The sequence below is a fragment of the Patiria miniata genome, unplaced genomic scaffold, assembly GCF_015706575.1.
Source record: "Patiria miniata isolate m_02_andy unplaced genomic scaffold, ASM1570657v1 HiC_scaffold_19, whole genome shotgun sequence".
Classification (NCBI taxonomy): Eukaryota; Metazoa; Echinodermata; class Asteroidea; order Valvatida; family Asterinidae; genus Patiria; species Patiria miniata.
The window spans coordinates 13,098,771-13,121,713 of record NW_024037057.1 but is presented as its reverse complement, the minus strand read 5'-3'; the positions used below and the strand labels follow the sequence as shown (position 1 = coordinate 13,121,713).

General features: G+C 42.0%; 3 protein-coding genes across 3 annotated transcripts; 1 reads left to right on the top strand and 2 right to left on the bottom strand.

The window, feature by feature from the left end:
• Window positions 1-11: 11 nt before the first annotated feature.
• LOC119725439 (monocarboxylate transporter 12-like) lies at window positions 12-1,806 on the top strand. Its single transcript, XM_038196845.1, has 2 exons — window positions 12-1,014; window positions 1,388-1,806. Exons 1-2 carry the CDS (start codon window positions 12-14, stop codon window positions 1,528-1,530), a joined length of 1,146 nt encoding a protein of 381 aa, XP_038052773.1. The 3' UTR covers window positions 1,531-1,806.
• Window positions 1,807-3,063: 1,257 nt separating this feature from the next.
• On the bottom strand, window positions 3,064-10,395 carry LOC119725845 (monocarboxylate transporter 5-like). The gene is made up of 4 exons (XM_038197437.1): window positions 10,185-10,395; window positions 7,407-7,550; window positions 5,165-6,058; window positions 3,064-3,707 (listed from the first exon to the last, which is right to left on the bottom strand). Exons 1-4 carry the CDS (start codon window positions 10,393-10,395, stop codon window positions 3,577-3,579), a joined length of 1,380 nt encoding a protein of 459 aa, XP_038053365.1. The 3' UTR covers window positions 3,064-3,576.
• Window positions 10,396-15,281: 4,886 nt separating this feature from the next.
• On the bottom strand, window positions 15,282-18,681 carry LOC119725438 (monocarboxylate transporter 2-like). Its single transcript, XM_038196844.1, has 2 exons — window positions 18,528-18,681; window positions 15,282-16,206 (listed from the first exon to the last, which is right to left on the bottom strand). Exons 1-2 carry the CDS (start codon window positions 18,679-18,681, stop codon window positions 15,293-15,295), a joined length of 1,068 nt encoding a protein of 355 aa, XP_038052772.1. The 3' UTR covers window positions 15,282-15,292.
• Between the last annotated feature and the right edge of the window lie 4,262 nt (window positions 18,682-22,943).

Genomic DNA, 22,943 nt, shown 5'->3' with positions numbered 1-22,943 from the left:
TTTTGGAGATAATGCGTGCAGAGTTTGCCCTGTACTTCCACGAGAAGTACGACTTGGCCATCTTCGTGTCTCTCCTCGGAGCTCCAATTGGCTTTTTGCTGTATGGACCAGCCACACAGGTCTTTTTGGACACCTACGGCTGGCGAGGTGCAATGGTTATACTTGGTGGCTATGGTTTCCATCTTATCTGCGCTGGTATGTTGGTGAGAAGACCCACGGGAATATACTCAGCTATCCCTATTCAAGACCTATCAACTGAGGACCAAACCACTGATCAAAACGAGTACCAGGCCCGGAGAGAAACCGAGGACCAGACCTGGGAGCAAAGGGAAGATCAGATGTCGAAGCATTGCGAGCACCAGATTTCGAAGCAAGGTGAGGACCAGATCTCGAAGCAAAGCCAGGACCAGATCTCAAAGCACAGCGAGGACCAGCTCTCGAAGAAAAGCGAAGACCAGGCCTCAGAGCAAAGCGAGGACCAGCTCTCGAAGCGAAGCGCTCAAGGTCCTGATCCTGTGAAGTGGCGTGATTCTGTCGTCTCAGCCCTCGGTCTTGAGATATTCATAAATTGTGACTTCGTGCTTCTGGCAGCCATCAGAATGTTCTACAGCATTTCATATGGCGGGATCTTGGTGTATATGGTACCCAACGGTCTGTCTGTAGGGCTTACGAACGGTCAGGCGTCTTTTCTAAGTACGGCCTTTGGCCTTGGTAGCATGGCAGGGCCTGCTTTAGCAGCTTTTGTGATGAAAAGAAAGTTGGCATCGTGTCAAGTGACTGCGGTCATCGCAGCTGCCGTTAGTGCTGTGGGACTTGCATTGGATCCTTTCATCCCTTCCTTTGCTGGTCAGATGGTCAATACGTTCTTCATAGCAGCTGGTATAACCGCTGATATTCAGGTGGTATGTGTGCTGACGAGATATCTGCCTTTCACCGACAATAAGTTCGTCATTGTCCTCGGTTGGTTGGGCTTCCTAAGCGGCTTGGCCACTTCCGTGGGTGACACTCTGTCAGGTGTGTATATATCTCTGTGCATGTATTGCTGAATAAAACAATTATCAGCAATTCACAATGGCGGTCATATTTTTTCCGAATTTACTAAGACTATTAGTAGTCGACCTACGCACGTCTTTACATGTACCATAGCCCACAAGGAACAAACAAGATGACGGCGCCCAGTGGGGACCTCAGTGACAGTTCACAAGAGGCCGCTATACTACAACTAGCACCACGTACTGTATAGGTTCCTTCAGAAATTACTGACATTTTTTTTCTCTTCTCTAGTGTTCCTTCCTAATGCGTTAGCAATGTTAACTGACTCATTTATATTCTCTGCTCATAACAATAAGACATAAACTTGCATTTCTTTTATTTTCGTTCTCTCTAGGCTTGCTTTATGACGTCACAGAGAGCTTCTACGGGACCTTTTTCTTGTATAGCGCCGCTATGGTAGCCACTGGATTACTTTTTCTGTTGGACCTTTGCCGCGCTCGTTACCGCGAGTGGTCAAAGGAAAGTCATGCATTATAGCTCCTTAAGTTTACAGAAATGGAAACAGAAAAATTGTTACAATTTTCGAGCGTTCTTTGTTTTTGTGAACATTATTTTTATTTGACTAGGGGCACGAAACAAATCAGTCAGAGTGCCGTGCTTACCACGGACCACTGGTGGGATACCCGTCCATTGTTTGAGGTACCCCGCAAATAAAATCCTTAGAAAAAAAGGTACCCCGCAACGAAATCTTTAGAAATAGGGACAATGGGACAACAATAGAGGTACCCCGGAAGTTCATCGGGCTGGGATGTCAGTCCGGGCAGCTTAAGTTCCGGATGATAACTTGAATTTGAAAGGTTGTTTGGGATTGTAACTTCGGTAGGGGGTTGCCCTTAGGAATAGGCGAGTTGGGATTGGTTTTGAGCTCAAAAGGTCAAAGGTCAAAGTCAGCGTGGTGAGTTAAAGGTAAAGGGCTTCCGGATAAAAACTTGAGTTAGAAATTAGATTTGGTGTCTAACTTTGGTAGGGGGTTGCCCTTGAGAGTAGGCAAGCTGGGATTAGTCTTGAGGTCAAAAGGTCAAAGGTCAAGGTTCCCTTGGTGAGTTAAAATAAATGGTTTCCCGATGATAACTTGAGTTAGAAATGAGATTTTGGTGTCTAACTTTGGTAGGGGGTTGCCCTTGAAGGTAGGCAAGTTGGGATTGGTTTTGAGGTCAAAAGGTCAAGGGTCAAGATCACCGTGTGAGTTAAAGGTAAAAGGTTTCCGGATGAAATAACTTGAGTAAGAAATTAGATATTGGTTTCTAACTTTGGAAGGGGGATGCCCTTAGGAGTAGGCAAGTTGGGATTGGTTTTGGGGTCAAAAGGTCAAAGGTCAAGGTCAATGTGGTGAGTTAAAGGTAAATGGTTTCCGGATGATAACGAGTTAGAAATCACATTTTGCTGTCTAACTTAGGTAGGGGGTTGCCCTTGGGTACAGGCATGTTGGGATTGGTTCTGGGGTCAAAGGCCAAGGGTCAAGGACACAATGTTGAGTTAAAGGTTAATGGTGTCCGAATGATAGCCTGACTCTGGCTGAGGGGTTTCAACAGCAACGCTGTTATTTCTTTTCTTTTACATTTGTATTTTAAAGAGAAAGTAGAAGTTTATTAGTTTTGGTAGTTCTCTTTCCCTTATTTCTAATAACATATACATTTACAAAGGTAGGGCTAAATAACAATTACAAACATCTGTTATGTATCGAAAAGGTTGTCATAAAAACCGTAACTAACTTGAGTAACTAATAAGAAAACATGGACATGTACATAAAACAGCACCGCATTTACAGCATAAATATTTCGTCGTTAATATAAAAAAAAATGTTGTAGCGTGAGACGTGACCTCACCTATCCAACATGAAGTATTACACTATATTTATATAAACAAAATGGAAAAAGAGGATTGTTTTTGAGGATTGGACGTTAAAAAAAATGGGGACAAACACCAGCAGGCCTTAGAAGACGTGTACAAAATATCTTGAAATCACGTGTACCAAGTACGTGATTTCATTGGCTATTAATCGTTTTAGCTCAACACGTAGCTCAGGTGGGCCGCACAGGCGAAAAAAATCAATCAGGACAGATATTTTCCTCACCAAATAAACCAATTGATTAAGGAAGTTGACATATTAGGCTCCCTAAGCCTTTTAAATTTATCCAGAAGGATAACATGATCAACAAAATGATTTACTGAGATATGTAAACACACTGCCTGTAACTTTCTATGCTCCACAGCCTGGAAACACTTGTTGTTAAATCATGTAGGGTGCTTTCAGTTGAGTGCAAGGGTCTCAATCCTGACTGGCACGTAGTATTCAGATTGTTTTAAACAAGGTTAAAGTATAAACTGCTGAGTACACCCATCTTTCTAAAATCTTAAAGACATGTTTTTACATGTCGGAACGAAAAACACCAAGTAGGCCTACACGACATGAATTCACTTCTTGCTATTGCGGGATTGATTCAGATCACACGCAAGTTTCCCTGCCAGGGGCTGCTACTTTTTTGAGGTTGAAAGTAGATCCTGGGATTGAGGTTGGTACGGTCAGCCTTGTAAGGGCGCCCTCCTTTTAGCGTACACAGCTTCCGCGATGAACAAGGGAATCGACAACAAGGTCACTCCACCGAACAAGCAAAAGGAAATGCTGAAACTCCCCGTCCACTCATAAATCCAACCTAAGAGAAAATACCAGTTAAAATGGCCTTTATACTGACGTAATTTAGACGGAAGACAATGGGACACTTTGAGACGCTTGGTGGTAGCAAACACACCGGTACGCCTTTTCAATTGTTTACGTCATGTTTAAGCTATTGTGCGCGTGTTCAAAATGACGTTAACACTAGACAAGGACCGGAGTGTCTGCTGCCACCAAGCGTCTCAAAAGTCTCCCATTCCGACTCATTTTTTCGGTAAAAGGCAAAATTGTGATCGATTGAGGGCGCTTTTCATTGGGAATACAAACAGACGTGCATCCAAAGTGAGTAACGTAATAAGGTAACATGTTGCATAATTTTTAACACGACTGTGTTTTACAATGTTTCATCTGAGATTGATGTGATATTAATGAATTGCTTCAATGTGGTATTTTTTACTGTTTGTATTTCAAGATGTACCATTGTATGTAGTGAGAACAACATGGGTAAAACAGATCGCTGGATAGATATAGTTTGAACATAAAAATGTTGTAAAACGTAGAAGGCCCAAAAGGCCGACCTGACGTTTTAGAGGAATGACATAAGTAGATGATCTGTTGGCTTCAAAACAGTGGCTTTACTTCTATTTCGTATTCACTTTTAGAAAGGGTTAATTGTTCATCTGGAAGTGACAATCATAAAATGTTCATTTGCGTGCACATTAAGAGTACAAAACTGAAATAAAATTTGTTCTAGTGATTTGATCTGAATGGCCTACTTAATGCAGCACGCTAAATTGGTACGCGCGTCAACACTGAAATTAGGCTGACCCCTACGTCACATTTCAATCTAATTACGATCGATCCGAAGAGTGTATGTTCAGACTATCGAACACTTTGCTCTAATCTGGAAATTGGAAGTGGGGAGAAATGGGTCCGAATCGATACAAAGTGGGGCGGGGGTATACCCAGCACGGTAAGAGACGGAGGGGTACCCCCCCCCCTCCCCCTTTCTCCCTATATACTCTATGCAAACCCTAGACCACTATTACCTTACACATCCCGCTAGATATCTCAAAAGAATTCCTGAGATTGTGGTTACACAATGAACAACACAAAGGAGGGGGGTCCCTCCGTCCCATATCGCGCTACATATGGACAGGTCTGTTTTTTGTTTCTCATATTTTGTGTTGTAGTTATTACGCAACTACAATTTGAGAGAACAAGCTGCGACATGTGCTAAATTGGACACAATCCTAGCCAGACTGATTCGGAATCCAGGTTCTCTTTTAGCTTTGGACTGATACCTTCAAGGGTCAATATTGACACTTTCCTGGGTCAGAATGACACTTTTGGTATTCGGGTCGAAATGAACAAGAAGACTGTCAAATTTGACTTTGAATAGCGTCGGGCCAAATAACTCCCGGAATCCGGGTCAATCTGACCAGGGATTGTTTTTCTGATTCAAAATCTTGTTTGGATTTTAAAGGAAATTCGCACCTGCCACTAATCCACCAAGTGCTGCCGTTAAGCCGATGAAAAATCCTTGCCAGCACAGCATACTCACTAACCGGTCGTCGGTCGAGAGAAACCGCAGCATGACATCATTAGCTTGGAACATCGTGGCGTAACCAACGCCTATAAGTCCCGCCAAAGTCAATTGTCCTATGAACGGTCTGATGAAGGCGTCTAGGAGGAACGATGCGCACACGACGCTTGCCCCGAAACACGCCCAGAATGTCATGGATGGCTTTACGCCGACCTGCTGCAAGATGGGCGCTACCAACTTGCCGATGACGTTGCCAAACCCGAAGGCAGTGGGAAGAAACGACGCCTGGATTAAAGTCAGACCCTGAAACTGCCCGTGCGTTACGACATACACCACCAATGGGCTGTAGGCAAGAGCACCAGTTAATCTTGCAAAAACCAACAAGACAAATCTTCTATCTTTTAGCAATGCCAAATCCAATGCATCAGTAATACGCTGGCAACACTCCCGAAGCCTACTTTTACGAAGATCTAAATTTGAGCGGCTTCTGCCTTTGGGGGTCGTAGGTTTGCCATCACTGCAAACTGTCTGTTCTTCCATTGCATCGGCGTCTTCCTCGTCGCTTACCGAAACCTCTTGGTACTGCTGACTATCTGGTGACGAGAAAGATGGGTCCCGTCGCGCTAACATAGCACACGGCACCAGATGAAACGAGACACCTCCCAGTAACAGCATGGTTCCTCTCCAGCCATAGGTGTCCAGAAGTACTTGTGTAACAGGCCCGTAAATCATCATTCCCAAAGGAAAACCCATCGTTGCTATTCCAATAGCTAAGGGATATTTCTCCTTGAAGTACGAGGCCATTACAGCAGAGCCGATGAAGAAATTGAACGCTGACCCAATACCTGCAAAACAATAGAACCCGAGAGTCAATGCGGCGAGCATTGCCTTGCGAGGCCCGCATATTGGAATCTTCCATTGAGTATCCTTTTCACCTGCCAGAAATAATTTGGCAGAATAACATTTAACCGTAAGGTTCTAGAAACATTCATGTTGGAATTCTATCTTGGTATTCTTGAAGTAAAATTAATGACAAATCAGTTGAAGATGGTAATAGCGAATTCCTCGGACGACCTCTTGCTTTTGAAATCATGGCTATCTCTAGCAACCAGACTATGGTGTTTGAGGTTTTGAAATATTTTTATAATGAGCCAAGGTAAACTACAGATGAACCTTAGTATTGTAACGGACAGTTTGTGTAGCACTTTTGATGTGGCGTTTTTTGATGACGCTGCCGGAGGGCCCTGGCGGCGCATTGTTGGCGGGTTGGGCCACAGGTGTGCTGACCTGGTTTTGGATCTGGCTAGAGCGCGCTCCGGAAATAGGCTCTATAAATAGGTTGCTTAAATGGGGTTATATTGTTCGGGTAGGGCTTGGCTAGATTTCAGGGTTGAGTAAAGTTGTTACATTGTAATACATTTTGTGAAGCTGTGCTTGTCTAATCGATCAGTTGCAGGTCTGGTAGCGGTGCGGCGAGTTGCCTGCAGAATCCGCTTGGTATAAACGATATCTACGATATGTTCCACAATAAAAAGCCAATTTCTTTCAACAACTTCTGAGAGTATGGGGTGGAAGGGTTTGGGAGCACAAGTGGAGAGGGAAGGGAAAAGTTAATTGCTAGGGGGCGTGTCCCAATAACCCCTCCCCGTTTCGCCACTATAAAACGGTATCCGGTGGAAAAAGTGGAAACAGTATTTCATTCTCTATTTAGGGCATCTCTCTCCGAACACTTTGAAGGGTTTTGAAGTCATAAGCCATTTGGCATTTTGATGGTGATGGCAATGACAATGACGTACAACAATGACCTTCCTAAAATGCTTTTATCGTAATAAATTTGGTCATAGTCTTAGCTAAGTTTGCACTTTTGCCATATTATATTCGTTTAAGTTGAACAATTGCAAGGATCCTTGCCTATTCATATAATTATCAAAGGGTAAGATTTCGCTTAGATGTCGGAAATGCATACCTTCTTATATATACTGCATATGCCTTTTTCTATTAATTAACACATTTCCCCAAGGTTGATTTTGGTTAAATTGTCTTGGGAGATAGCTTAAGTCCCAACAAACACATCGCAACCAAAATGTGCCTGTTAACTCAAATTTCAGGGTCCTCGTAAGTTCTTACTGTACTACTGAATGCGTACATTTATAACAACAGCTGTACAGGATATCTTGAAGAAGTCTTAATTACCTGATAGTCCAATAATGAAAATTGACAAGAAGGGAATCGAGGGTGACATCGATGATAATATCAGACCCAAAGTATAGGAAAGTCCACCTATGACCATCATTGGACGACTGCCAAACAAACGAGAGAGGGCGCCTGCAAGCGGTGCTGGAGGGACAAAAACGGGGGAAACAAGAAAAGAGTGCCTTGACTCCTATAAAAGTTGAATTTACATCTCCCTGTGGGGCGGAAAGATTTGACAACCACGGCTCCCTATTCGCTCTTTGCAAGCTCCGCCATAAGCATGCAGAACCTCGATCTGGCAACTTTACACAATAAAAATAGTCGGTTTAGTGATTCCCGTGTATACACGGGAATCGCTGAACCCCGACACCGACCCCGAAGTTGTAACATTGTGATACATTTTGTGAAGCTGTGCTTGTCTTTGCTGGGAATCGATCAGTTGCAGTTCTGATTGCGGTGCGGCGAGTTGCCCGCAGATTCTGTTTGGCGAAATCAATAGGATCTTCCTACAGAGTTAGACATTTCGTCTGTGTGTCCCCTTTTCTTACGTTTTGCTCGACTTGGGCAGGCGGACAAGAGCCCAATAGAATCTCGCTAACTATTAACACATGGCACGCCCAAAAGAGTTTTTGGTTCCCTATATGTCATACACACATACTGAAATTTGTATCCTTGTGGAGACATTTCTTTGTTCTCGTGTGCTGAAGTTTTCGAGTTGAAAGTACATTTTCAAAATGTTCTTATTTTAACCAGAATTAAATTCCTTGGCTGAAATTCGGACTAAATATCCCTTTTCTAAAACTGTATCATTTGCAACACATGAACATACCTTGGAAATTCCTAGTTTTTTGAGTAAAATCGATATATCTCTTTCGTAAAAATCTTGTGGAAACGTTTTCATCTATAGAAATAGCCCTGTGAAGACATATACAATCTTGTGTTCCCTATTGTGTGCATGTCTCCAGAGGGCACGGTGTATCAGATCACAGTGTTCATGCACCGTACACAGACACACACACACCCAAGTCTGTATTTGCCTGCAATCGGGGACCACCCATTGTCCCTCTTTTGTTTTTACTCTTACTTTTCAGGAAGACCTCCAATATGTTTTGCACTTGAATCCTAATATGGGACCTCTCGGGAATTAGGAACCTTATTGTCTGCTTTTGTTCAACGCCCCCTATTAAATGCAGAAACAAACTCACGCACACAGCCATATTTACGTTACACACAAGGTTTGGACATTCCTTTGTTTTCGTGTAGTTAAGAAAAACCTGTGAAAACACTTATTTAACTCACACTGTAAAAACTCTTTCAACCCAATTTTTTTCTATGATTCCCTCAGGTGTTTCTCTTCATTTTGCCACAGATAAGCCTTACCCAAATGTGCCTCTAACCTGTTTTCCAGAGAGGGGGAAACGCTGTGTGGACGTGGGCAAGTCCACACAACGTCCCTGCTACCTGGTAAAGTGGACCCCTTTTGTTCGGAAGTCCACACAGTGAATGTAATGCTTGTACACCCACAAACATCTTTGTACACACCGGTAATCATGGACCCCCTATTGTCCCTAATCCTCATTCCTTTGTTTGTACACGAAGTTCAATCGTTTTTTTACGAATTTCAATCGTTCAACTTTTTGGCAACAGCTCTCATTGGTTTTGTACGCGAATTTCAATAGTGGACTATATCTGTCAATCGTGGACGTATTGTTTGTGCCCTATACCTTTTTGACCGAGGTTTACTATTCCCGGTGTTAACATAATATACTCAGTCTTTCTTGTTCCGTAATTGTGGGGACTGCACACGTGTTGTCCCACGGTGTTACAACAGAAAGTCCCCATAACTCAGTGGGTGACGGACTGCCTACATACATGTACTTATTGTACTACCAGAGTTACGTTTGATGACCGTTTTCAACAACAACTTTATATTGAGGACATATACGTTACAATGAATATTGTTCTGTCTTAGTCTTGCTGTATCAGTACCCATGTGCAGTCACTGTGTAGACCTTTGAACAAAATATGTCCATACAATTCAGTTGGTGAAGACGTGTGGACCTTGTGTGGCCCACGTCCACACAAGATTCCCCTCTCTGGAAAACATAATTATATGCATGTTTTGGTTAGGGTTATCCGTCGCAAAATGAACAAGCACCCAAGGAAATCATGATCACAAATTTGTAGTGAAAGAGTGTTCACAATGCGACTGCAATGAGTTTTTCAACAATTTGTCTTAACTACAAGAAAAACAGGAATGCATTTCAGGGTCAAAATGACCCGGAAATGATCAAGAGACATGTCATATTAGCCCAGAATTAGCCTCTGTACTGATAACGTCACACTTTGTTTACATGTATGGTGCTCAGTGGACCTATGGCCCCCACCGGCTCCATAGGAAAGTGCACATGTAAACAAAGTCTGACATCATCAGTACAGATGCTTATTGGTGTCATTTTACCCTGAGATGTATCAGGGGGTATCGGTTGTGGCCTGAATCTGACCAGGAGTTTTTTAGAGTTTAAAGTTCCTTAAAAAAAAAAAACACGTGTAAACAATGCCACCAAAATTCTAACAAGGTCCATTCATTTGGATGATAGGCTTTTATAACGTCCTTGTTTAATAATGTACCGAAAACCATAGCATAGTCCACTCTTGAGAATAAACTTTATTAGGGATAATCCACTAAAATTGGGGTTACCCTAACGATACTAATTACGACCGTACAAACTATAAGTGGGACCATTGAAGTCGTTGGTATGTAACATATTTCCTTACCGATACTGTTTTGCGCCATTACATGCAGGCCAGCAATCCAGCCGACAAGCCACAGGTCACTGTCCAAGTCGTTTGCCATCGGAATGAGCAGGACACCAAACGATTTGATTTGACCGACGATGACAAAACAGTTGACAAACACCGCAGCGACCATAACCCACCCCCACTTGTCGTGGTCGTAATACGTGGGCTTAACTCCAGTCGATGCCATTTCTTGAGCCAAAGTAACCAATACTATTCAATGAACCACATGCAACTCCTTTAGCCTATTTATATAACATCACTTCTGAAACTCTGCTGACAAGAATACGTCGCGCCCACAGGTGAAGCGCAGTGCCAGAATATACATGTACACGTAGTACGTGTACATCTGCTATTTGTATTGCTTCATGCTCCATTGGCTCCGTAGCCGTATAGCCGGCAACAGGGTGTGCTCGATCGTAGCTCTATAAGCTCATATTCATTTATGAAACGACATTGGAAGTTTAATTTAAGCCACATCGCAAGAGACGAGAGGGCGAAGTTAAAACCACGCAGACTAAAAGACTGTTTCATTTTGTCATTAGGGGGAATCCCGGAGGCGTGCACAATTTGTAAACAAGCCTATGGAAGTTTAGTGTGCACAAGCCCAATACTGAGCAAGCCACTTGAGGCCTGGCAAGTCACACCCCCTCTGGTGTATATACCATGGACCAAAACCAGGATATGGCGATATATGGCCTCGTTGATGCTCATGGACTTTAGTTTGTCCATTGTAGGCAGTTCGCTGCGTACGTGGGAGTTTTGACCTTTTTCTGTAACAAAAATTAGTCACGGTTCCTTGCACTGTCTATTCATGAGGAGTATAGAATAGGTATTGAAGGCACTCAGTCATGAGAATGGTCATTTGTGGCCGCCATGAGAACCTTCTGGTTCCCCCAGCGATAGGCACAAATTGAAGTATACTAGCAATTTGCGTTGGTCGAGTTACAAACACAGGGTGATCGCGTAGGTAAGTTTTTCATTGAACATTATACCCTGTTATAAGTTATGATTTTTTAAAATTTGTATTAAAGTGATGGAAAAATGTGTTGTAACTTGGAAAACGACATCCTTATGGTCGTGGATGTCGTTTAGGGGAAACATTCGCGGCTCGGTAAGGTATTGCAAGTAATGCCTGCAACTTGATACAGCACAATCACAGCCTTGCATTCAAGGTTAAATGAGAGTTAAAGTGAACGCAGTCGCGCCTGCTCGAGTAAGCGCGGGGGAGTAGTCGTGCACGTGTATATAATGAGTTAAACCATTGTCATGACGTCAAACTATTGCTAAAAGTGTAGATTCGGATCTTGGAATCTCTTACACTGGTCACAAAGTATGGATTCGGAACTACGAATCTTTAGTAGAGTGGAGATTCGGAATTACGAATCCACACTTTGAACACGTCGGACAATATAATTGTTCTCCATAATGAGCATGAGTAGGACCGTCTTCGTGAAAATTTGCTTTCCGAAAATTACCAATGAATCTTCACTGTCAGATTCTCCGCCGTCACTGCAAAACTACTTTTAGTCAGAAAGAAATCGTCGTCTGAACTATCCATTTTGACGTAAGGAGCATACACACAAAATGACTTGGTTGTACGGGTGAGGCAATACACATGCTAAATTACGCCAGGAAAAAAAATATTGCAACCTGACGCCACTTCCGCGCTTGTGTACAAAGTCTATGGAGAATCATTTCAAGTATTTCCTATCAAAATTGGAAACATTTCTTCATTGAGATGATATATGAAGAAAAAAGTGGCGTCAGGTTGCAACATTCTTTCCAATACTTCTGTTGACGCAATGGTTTAATTAAGTCAAAGAATACACTCGCAAGAGTGGATTCTTAATTTACGAATTCACGAGGCGCGAAATTCTTAAATTACGAATCCGTGTACACTTTCTCGCGTATTCTCCTTAACTTACGGATACTTTTGTTGGCATTGGATTACCTGTACCGACGATATTCAAAAAAAATCATAAATAAATTGTTCAATCTGAAAAATGGCAATGTTCTATAGTTTGAAAACTCTAATTTGTACATGCATTTAATTTCTTAACTATATAGTTTCTTACGATCGATAGTAATACCATCAATAAATTATCGTTACAGTGTCATCATACACAAGCAGATTTTGGTAATTCACCGATTGATGAGATAATAAGTGTATTACTAATTAGCCAACTAGCTCATAAGCTACACACTGTTGATTAAATTTATTATGCGGCGTCTACCGAATACAGTTTTGCTTGTCCTTGACAAATGTGCCATTTTCTTGTCAATGAGTGGAAAGTTTGCAGTAACACCATCTTTTAAGTTGTGTGGTTCTGAGAAGAACCAGTTGTTATAACTCGACTTTTCGAACAGTGTGCTCTGTTCGTTATTAGGAGACTGGCGGACTCTTGCCTGTGTAGTAGTTTGAGTAGTGGATGCTAAGTTCGGTGGACCGTTAAGGCGGGAATGGAACAGCTGCTGGGTAGGACTGTGTGTGCTCACTGAAGCATGTCAGAAGGATAGTGCTAGGTTACAGCTGGGATGACCATCAAGGGTTGCGCAGGGTGCCAAGGGTATATGGGACCCATAGGCACAACTAATGAGAGAGAACTATGGGATTGGTTGGGGTCCGTGGGTATAGAAGAGCCATTAGACCTACGATGAAGCACCTATGTACCATGATCAACTCAAAAGAGATATCATTCACATGGTATTACCGCATACCTTCCATACATTGTTATGTCCACCACGCAAACCTTAATTTTCATTTTCTTGTGTTCTTGTTCTTGTCTTTTCTTTTCAGCCACTCGATGAAAAAGATCCATTCTCGATATGTAAACTGAATTTGTATGCTATATTACAATTTTAAATAGTGGTAAAACATGTACGGCAAAACGAAAAAAAGGTTGATTTGAAGTAACATGTAAACTCACGTAGGCCCAAAATAAACTTGCATGTAGGCCTACGTCTGTTAATATACTCCAAAATGGCGTCGACAGCTGTTGTTCAATTACAAATGTTTTAGAATCATGTCACATCTAGGCCTAATGTGATATTGTGTTACAATTTTGTACCAGTATGTGACTAACATGTTACATGGAGCAGCACCGTATTTACAGCCACTAATATGTTGTAATTATTATATATACAATGCGTCGTAGTTAGATGAGAGATCACGATCAGATTTGCAACAACTTCAGACTTTCGAACCATAATGGCCGTTCATTATGTGTACAGTGCAGCGTGCGACTATTGTGTACGTGCACTGATGCATCATCTGCCATTTTTGTTCCAAACAGTGCGACGCTAATGTCGCAACTCTCTATAGATCTTTGTTTTGTTTGTAAACATTGGCGCCATTTTATATGGGCTGCCGCAAGCGCATAAAATAAAGCCGTGGTTGGCAACATATTTTTTTCCCAAAAAAGTCCCCATACGCCCCAATGCATAGTAAAAAGGCATGTTTAGGAATAGCTTTGGTGGCAATGTTGTATTTCCAACAATCAAATAATATTTTGGTTATCTGTGATAAATATTCTTAATTTTTGCAGCGTTGGACGTTCTAAAGTTTTGCAACTTGTGGTTGGCAGTTCGCCAACCAAGCGTAGATCATTTAAAATACAGCTCTGCAATCAGCCTCGGTAGGGCGCCCTCCTTGTATCGTACACAGCCTCCGCGATGAGCAAGGGAACGGACAACAAGATCACTCCACCGAACAAGCAGAAGGAAATGCGGAAACTCCCCGTCCACTCATAAATCCAACCTGAGAGAAAATAGCAGTTTGATATCACATAATTAAATCGTCATCGTAAAAGACCGAATTATTTGAGCGAACGACGACGCTGAATATGGACGCCATTTTGAGTTATGGCTGACATAATAGGAGGGCGCTATTTGATTTGGGTAAAGTCTGTAGTATTTTCCCAAACCAAATAGCGCCCTCCCCTTCTCCGCCATTTCTCAAACAGGCTAATGGTGTCTTTTGTGAGGCGGTAGAATACTTCGCCTCAAACTATCAAATATTTCCACAAGAATTCTCCGTGGCGACCTCTTGGTGGCGCACTGTATTGGGAATCACCGTATTTAGAACGTACATTTTTTCAATCTTAACCATGATATTGAAGTGTAGTTTCTACATTCCTGTAATAAAAATGTTTGTACTGTTTGCACTCAGAAAGAAAGTAGTGTCTTTACAGCGCCCTCATTCGCATGAAGTGAGAAGCTACGGATGGAAATAGATCGCTTGATTGATAGACTGAAAATAAAAGTGCTGTAGAATATATTAACCTAATATTTGACAGAAATAGATGAACTGTTGCCGTCACGACAATAACTTAACTTCCATTTCTTTGGTACTCTTTAAATGATTTTCCACGCAAAAGACGATTCATTATTTAACTCGAAGTGAGGATCATCAAATGTTGAATGCGTGCGCATCAGCGGCGTATACATCTAGGGTCAGCTTCGAGGAGGCACATAGGGGTGCACCAATTATTCAAGGGGGCACTGAAGGCAACAGGTATATTATTTTTGTGCAATTCAAGATTATAAATGGAGAAGGAGCACCCGGGTGGAACGGATCTTCGCTGGGGGAGGGGGCAGGTACCCCCGTGCGCATCCCCCGAGTAGTTGCGCCACTGGTGCACATTAAGAATACCAAAGTGACTTTAACGTTGATCTAGTGATGGACAAAAGAAGTCGAACTGCATATATTGCTCGTCTCCGGTAATCGGCAGTGGGGGAATTAGGGTGCACATTTTCTTGATGGGCTGCCAAAAAGAGTACGTTCAGTTCATAGGTCATTCGATCGATAGAAGTCTGTTTGTTAGTCTTCGTCTTCTGTGTTTTAGTTATGCAACTGCGATTCAAAATTATTTGTTAGAGTCTTCAGAGCCCATTGGAGCTAGGCAGTTACTTTACTCAATAGGCCGGAGACATAATGACCTCACAATTTGTTTACAGGTGGGCTTTCTTATGGGAGCCATCGGATCGGGACGAGAGCCACCAAGTGCCCACATGTAAATAATGCATGACTTCATTATGTCATAGGTCACAGTGCTGCATGGAGAACAGGCTGCATTGGAAATGTGCTAAATAATAGGGAAATAATAAGGGAAAAGCATCACACCTGCCACTAATCCACCAAGTGCCGAAGATATCCCAATGAAAACCCCTTGCCAGCACAGTATACTGACCAACCGGTCGTCGGTCGAAAGAAACCGCAACATGACATCAATAGCTTGGTACATCATAGCGTAACCGACGCCTACGAGTCCCATCACAGCTAACTGTCCGATGAACGGTCTGATGAAGGCGTCTAAGAGGAACGATGGGCACACGACGCTTGCCCCGAAACACGCCCAGAATGTCATGGATGGCTTTACGCCGACCTCCTGCAAGATGGGCGCTACCAACTTGCCAATGACATTGCCAAAACCGAAGGCAGTGGGAAGAAACGACGCCTGTGTTTCAGTCAGACCCTGAAACTGCCCGTGCGGTACAACATACACCACCCATGCACTGTAGGCAAGAGCACCAGTAAATCTCGCGGAAGCCAAGAAGACAAACCTTTTATCTTTCAGCAATGCTAAATCGAATGCATTAGTAAAACGCTGGCAACACTCCCAAAGCCTACTTTTACGAAGAGCTGAGTCGGAGGTACAAGGTGTGTGATTACTGCAAAGTGTAGGATTTTCCTTTGAATCGGCGTCTTCCTCTTCGCTTACCGAAACCTCTTGGTACTGCTGACTATCTGGTGAAGAGGAAGATGGGTCCCGTCGCACTAACAAAGCAAACGCCACCAGATGAAACGAGACACTTCCCAGTAAAAGCATGGTTCCTCTCCAGCCATAGGTGTCCAGAAGTACCTGTGTAACTGGCCCGTAAATCATCACACCCACAGGAAAACCCATCGTTGCTATTCCAGCAGCTAAGGGATACTTTTCCTTGAAGTACGAGGCCATTACAGCATAACTGATGAAGAAACTGAACGCTGCCCCGATACCTACAAAAAAAATAATCATCAACTTGGTCATTATTTTTGGGGGCACATGAGGACGGTGTAAGACGCCATTTTCTTGGTATAAATAGCAGGAAAATCCCGTCTATTGATGCAGTTAATGAGTATAAATTTTCCCTTTTAATGTTTTACACATATAATTTGGAGCTGTAACAATTTTGTACACCCCGTAATGGACCTTACGCCAAGTCATGAACTTTAATGGCTAAAGCCGAGTCAGAGGGCACTGGTTTTGTAATGCCTGGACAGGCAGAGTATACCTTTTTGTGTAGTTTTTGTCACTATATTTATAACAGACAACACTCGCTGAGATACCAGTGCTGACGCAAAATGTGCGAGTATACCTCGTCGGGTACCCGGCAGAAGGGCATAGTTATGAGCGTTCTGACGCGAAAATCACTTTCAAGAAAATTGCATTAAAAAGGCTTAAATTTCCCCCACGCGTATTATGAATACAATGTTCTCCCTCGCGTATTATAAATCGTACGAATATGAAATTTGTCACACGTATGAATCATAGTTTTTAGAGCAACTTGTGTTTATTTCTGACTGAAATGTTTAGCTTTCATTAAAATAGGGTCAGTTTTCTGCACATGCCCTTTTGCTGGGAATATTTTGGTGATTACGGATCAGTGTTGTAGTACTCGTACTCGAGTACTACTCGAGTACTTTTTGGAGTACTCGTACTGGAACTCGTACTGTAATGTCAAAGTACTCGTACTCGAAATGACGGTACTCGTACTCGGGCAGCGAAGTACTTGTACTAGACATGTCGAAATTGTACTCGATCATCAAAATACTCGTACCCGAATACAACTTGACTTACCACGACCTTATTTCATCGATACTTTCAGTTGGAAATGGTTGACGCTTGCGGATAAATTGAAGTTTTTTTATTTTCCTCTATGCACGTCTGACCGACAAACACATTTAACAGCTAGCCGTGAGTGGGTCCGTATATCGGTTTGACTGGGCCTTTGAAGTATGGCCGTATTCGGAAATAGAAGTACTCGTACTTGTACTCGGAAGCACTCGTACTCGTACTCGGAAGTACTCGTACTCGTACTCGGAGGTAGAAGTACTCGTACGCGGAGACCTGTGATTGTACTCGGAAGTACATGTACTCGACCTATACACTAAATCGTACCCTATTGTCTTGCTTATTTTTTTAATGCTCCAACATTGTTTCATTTTCCACAAGTTCCCCATTCAAACATATCCAAATAACGTGGTGAGAGCCACATTTGCCCGGGTTGAAGTATTGGCCCTATTAATGTAGCACAATTCCAGTAAGTCTGGCAGGCCTCGACGCATTTTGCAGCGCAAGGTCCATCCTTGAATGCGTAAACATTTTGCAACATCAGACATGAACATCTTGAAAAAGTCTTAATTTTACCTAACAGTCCAATGAAAAATACGGACAGGAGCAGAGTCGTGGTTGACATCGACGACAATATAAGACCCGAAGCGTACGAAAGTCCACCTACGACCATCATTGGACGACTGCCAAGTAGACGAGAGAGAGCGCCAACAAAAGGTGCTAGAATGGGGCAAAAGCAACATTAGTGTGACTTGACTTGTTAATGATTCCTCTGACATGTTGGTTCCAGATGAGACCTCATCATAATCGAAATATTGTACTGCCATAACCCAATATAGAAGGTCGGGAACAGAAAAGTTTGTGAAACCAAGCCTCGTACTCAGAATTATATAAACACTTGCACAACCTGTTTATCATAAGAGAATACATTTGTGTTTGGCTGGGTTTTAAACACTATGTTTAGACCGGCTGGAGTCTGGACGCTGATATTCACCAAATTATCACTTATCCCCTTTGGTTGCATGAAAAATAATGGCGTCCCGGGTTCGATTTGACCCAGAATCTGAGTCATATTTCAGGGTCAATGTGACATACATAGGTCAAATGACACATTTGCAAAGATTTCCTGGTCCGGAACTGATCCAAAAAGTATCATATAGACCTGGAGAAGTGTCATTTTCACCCGGAAAAGTGTCATTTTGAGCCTGATAAGTATTAGCTTAAATAGGGCTCGGATTCCTAGTGAAATCTGACCCGGACGGTACAAAATGTGACCGAAAGTCTTAAAAACACATTCTGGCAACATTCTCTAATTATTTGAAGCATGACTTTTATACATGTTAAATGGAATACACCAACCAAAGCATCGTTTCAGTTTCAGTACCTCCAAACTAGAATAGTTGGGATTACCCGAACTAAACTCACAGGACTGTGCAAGCTATTGTGGGGGTCATTGCTACATAGTTGGGGCGTAACATATCCTTACCGAAACAGTTGAGCGCCATGACATGGAGGATTGCAATCCAGCCGACAAGCCACAAGTCACTGTCCAAGTCGTTTGTCATCGGAATGAGCAGGACACCCAGCGCTTTGATCTGACCATATATGACAAAAGAGTTGACGAACGCCGCACCGACCATAACCCACCCCACTTGTCGTGGTCGTAATACGTGGGCTTCACTCCAGTCGACGCCATTTCCGGAACCAAAGTAACCAATACTGTTCAATAAAACACAACTAATTTAGCCCGTTTCTACCAACACTTCTAAAACTGTGCTGACAGGAACGCGTCGCCCATGCAAAGCGCAGTGCAAGAATATGTGTACACGAATGTGTCTCGTTTTGTACTACTTCATTTTCAATGGACCTCCGCTCCGTAGCCATATAGATGACAACAGGGTAATTTAGTTTGTACATGTACATGACGTTCGCCTCTTTGGATGTTGTGTTGTCTATTCGTGATGATATAAAACAGTTAAATAGTTTCAAATTGTATTCAATTTTCCTTGAATTTCCGGTATTACCGGAAGTTAAGGTCAAACGGTTTTGTGCGTAGGAATCCAAAACGTTGCCCGAGGCAATGTCTAACTTATCACAAACAATGAGAACGGTACTGCAATCACTTGAAAAGTTAGAGTTCGCAAATAGTTGTAATGTTATGACGTCATGATGACGTCATGACAAATGTTCACATCGTCGGAGCGGGTTTCAGGTTTACACCAGGTTTAATCATCATCCCGAAAAAAAGTTGGGAAGAAATGTTGGCTTGCTGGGTGAGCTAGCACAACTCCAGGCGCGGATCCAGGGGAGGGCCGCGGGGGCACGTGCCCCCCGTCAAATTTGAGTCCAAAAAAAAAAAAGGAATAGAAGGGGGAAAAAGAGGGGAGGTGAGGGAAGGAGGACGGAACCTCCTTACAAAAAAACCGGCGCCGATATTAAACATGAGTCTGCAAACATTGCGTACTCGACTCGAGAAGCTTCGAAATAAACCGCGATCCCATCGTACGTACCCGTACCGTACTACTAGTACGTACGTATGTACGTATTACCCTGCATATACCGTTATTATATGCGATTCATACGAACGTATATACACGATTTATTCTCTACGAACATGCAGCTTTATGTGCGCGACAAACACACGTTGCGCAGTGCTCTTTGGACCACACCATTGGTCAAGGGTGTGTTTTAGTAAGAACAATTTGCCAGCAGTTCCACGCGCTTTTGAATTACAACTTATACTTTTTTTTCACGGAGTCCAAAACATGTCCTTGTTTTAAATTGACTTCTTCAACGTCACGTCTTAATATAATTTTCGTAAAGACTTTATTCGAGAAACGATGTAAAACCCTGAAAAAATTGAAACACCCCTGAAGGTCATGGATCCGTCCGTAAAACGTTTTTTTAACGAAGAAAGTTGAGATCCAAAAGTTGGGTTTGACGTTACTACGCTATGCAGAAAATATAAATCTGATAAGTTTTGTACATAAAAGAGATTTGTTTGTCTGAGGACAAAAACAATCAGCAGTTATTGCCCAAAGGCAAGTTTTAGCACTCGAGACATGCTCTTGCAAGCTAGACGGAACGCAAGTGTGTTGCTTTTTGAATGGCAAGCGAGATAAATTTGATCGTAGTTCGCCAGTGGCGCTGGCGACGCGGGCCGGCATCCGTGCCGGACCGGGAGATATTCACCTATTCCCGATGTCTATTTCTCAATGTTATCATCAACAATTATTTACTGTAATTTTTTTTACATAACTAAATGACGAATCCACCTTCAAAATTGTACCCTGTGGAAATTGCAATCATGGCGCCGAAAGACCCGATGTCTATTATAATGTAAAGACCAGACGCAGTGTCTCACACAATTTGTCTTGCTGCACCGCCGATCTGCCGATGGTTTATTTACAAATACATGCACGTGTAATAGGCCCTGTTCTTGAAATTGAAACTGGACTGAATTAAAAGAACATTTCTTTAAAATGTTGGGGCATTTTACATCATGCAAAAAAAAAGGGAGAAACTTGGATGACCGTATGATTAATTTCTGTAGTCATGAGATAAAACTGAGCTGTGCAGTTACAATGCAGGCTAATTGTTCCTCTGTTTTAGTTTGATTAAATTACACTAATTTTAAACTTGAATTCAATTAACATGTTCAAGCAGTTTCTTCTTGTTGATAAACTGAAAATTTCAACTTGAAACAAAACATTAGAAAGCATCCTTACACCAGTTTACAAACTAAGTTTTTACAACTCCTTTTTCAAAAAATTTAATGCACGAAGACATGCAGGCGAAAATACATGGTATGAAGTGAAGAACAGAAGAAACTGAGAAGGCTTGTAAAAGCAAGATTATATTTTAATCAATGAAAAAATCTTATAATCTTAAAACAATTTACTCAAATAACTCCGGAGAAGAGGGGCCAGGAATTGTCTCAGATTGCACCACAGAGCATCTAGAATCCAAAATTTCCCGGGGCCCTTAAGCGGGCCCCGGACCCCACGCCGAAACATGATCGCGCTCCGCATTGGTCTTCAGAAAGATGCCCTATACTCATCCTTGCAAGATACAATTCTTTTTCAAAAATAAGCACGGAAATAACTATGTAGACGAAAATGTTTGGTTGTACAAGTGAAGAACAGAAGAAACTGAAAAGGCTTGTAAACGCAAGAGTATATTATAAACCAATGAAAAACATCCTTATAATCTTAAAACGTTTTGCTCAAATAACTCAGGGTAAAAGGGGCAAGGAATCCCCTCAGAATACACCACAGAGCATCTAGAATTCTAAATTTTCCGGGGCCCTTCAGCGGGCCCCGGACCCCACGCCGTAAGACAGGCGTGATCCGCCCTGGCATTAGTCCTCGGAGCAAATGCCACAACACATCGTTGCAGCAGTTTACAAAACGAAGTCACTACAATTCCTTTTCCAACAAAAAAGCAAGAAAATATAAAGACGTAAAATGGTTTTCGACTTTCAAGCACACAGTAACTTAAAAATTGTAAAAGTAAGAGTATGTTTTACAAAAATCATTAAAATCTTAAACACTTTTGCTCAACCAATTCAGGGGAAAGGAGCCAGGAATCGCCTCAGATTGCACCACAGAGCATCTAGAATCCAAAATTTCCCGGGGGCCCTTAAGCGGGACCCGGACCCCACGCCGTAAGGGCTTCGCGCTCCGCGCTCGCATTATTTATCGGAGCAAATAATTTTGCTCCAACAGTGTGCCCCCCGTCTAAAAAATCCTGGATCCGCGCCTGAACTCGATCACCGTTGTAAATTTGTTGGAAATCTTTGTCTCCGCGGCATTTCTTCTAAATGGTAGATGATATAAACATGAAACTTTGAACAAAGATCAACCCTGATCCCGAGGTGTGCACATTACTCTGATGTCATGATGACGTCATCAGGTATTAAATTACAAGTTATCAAAAAAAAATGACCATTTTAATTCACTTATAACTTTGAACCTAAAAAGCAATTATGCCATATCTGTGTTATCTGATATACCATACCTTGAAAAATATTTTTTGGGGTCGTGCACGTAACGTTGCTTGACCTTTCTTTCTGGATTAAGTTTTTTAATACTTAATAGAATTTGTTACTTTGTAAATAAACGTTTTTGCTCTAAAACGAACAAAGAAAAATCGTGTCACTTTCCTTGTTTTAATTTTCTCTATTTCTGGTACAACAAATAGTTTCCGAAGTGACAACTGGAAAGTACATGTACTTGTACACGTTGAATGTCGGCTTGGTCTCAATTCAAACTGTTGTACAAAAAGCAGATTCTAACATGTTTGCAACGCAACCATAATGGAAGAAGAATAAATAAATCGATTAATATATACCAAATTAAATAACGTTAATTATTACATTAAATACTTATTAAGCAATGTTAATACTTAAATCCATTGAAACAAGCTGAACATTTACCCTACACATGACCCAATCATGTAAACATTATTTTAAAAAACCGCTAGATTCCTGGCAACGAGGCTTCGAACAGATTACACTTAAGAATAGATATTTGGCGATCGTTTCACTTGTTTACAGCTTTTTTTCATCCAAAAATACTTGTGTAACCTCAGGCAATCTTCTGTTATTCCAAATAACCCTACCTGCCATAATGCTTAACAGTATTAATACAATAGTGAGTTTCTTACCCAATATTCGTGCTGTATGTGTTTTGTGTTTCAGCAGTCGGTTGACTCGTTTCAGCCCATTCCTGGAGAGTGTGTTACGCGTGCCGCTTCGTTTTGCTAACATGACTAATATTGCTAATACCATCGTTGGCACTAAATTATTGCAATTGCACATAATAGTTGCAGGTGACTATGCCGTGCTCAGTGCAACTTGATCGACGCATGAATACGTGCAAAATTATACCCCATCTGTTTT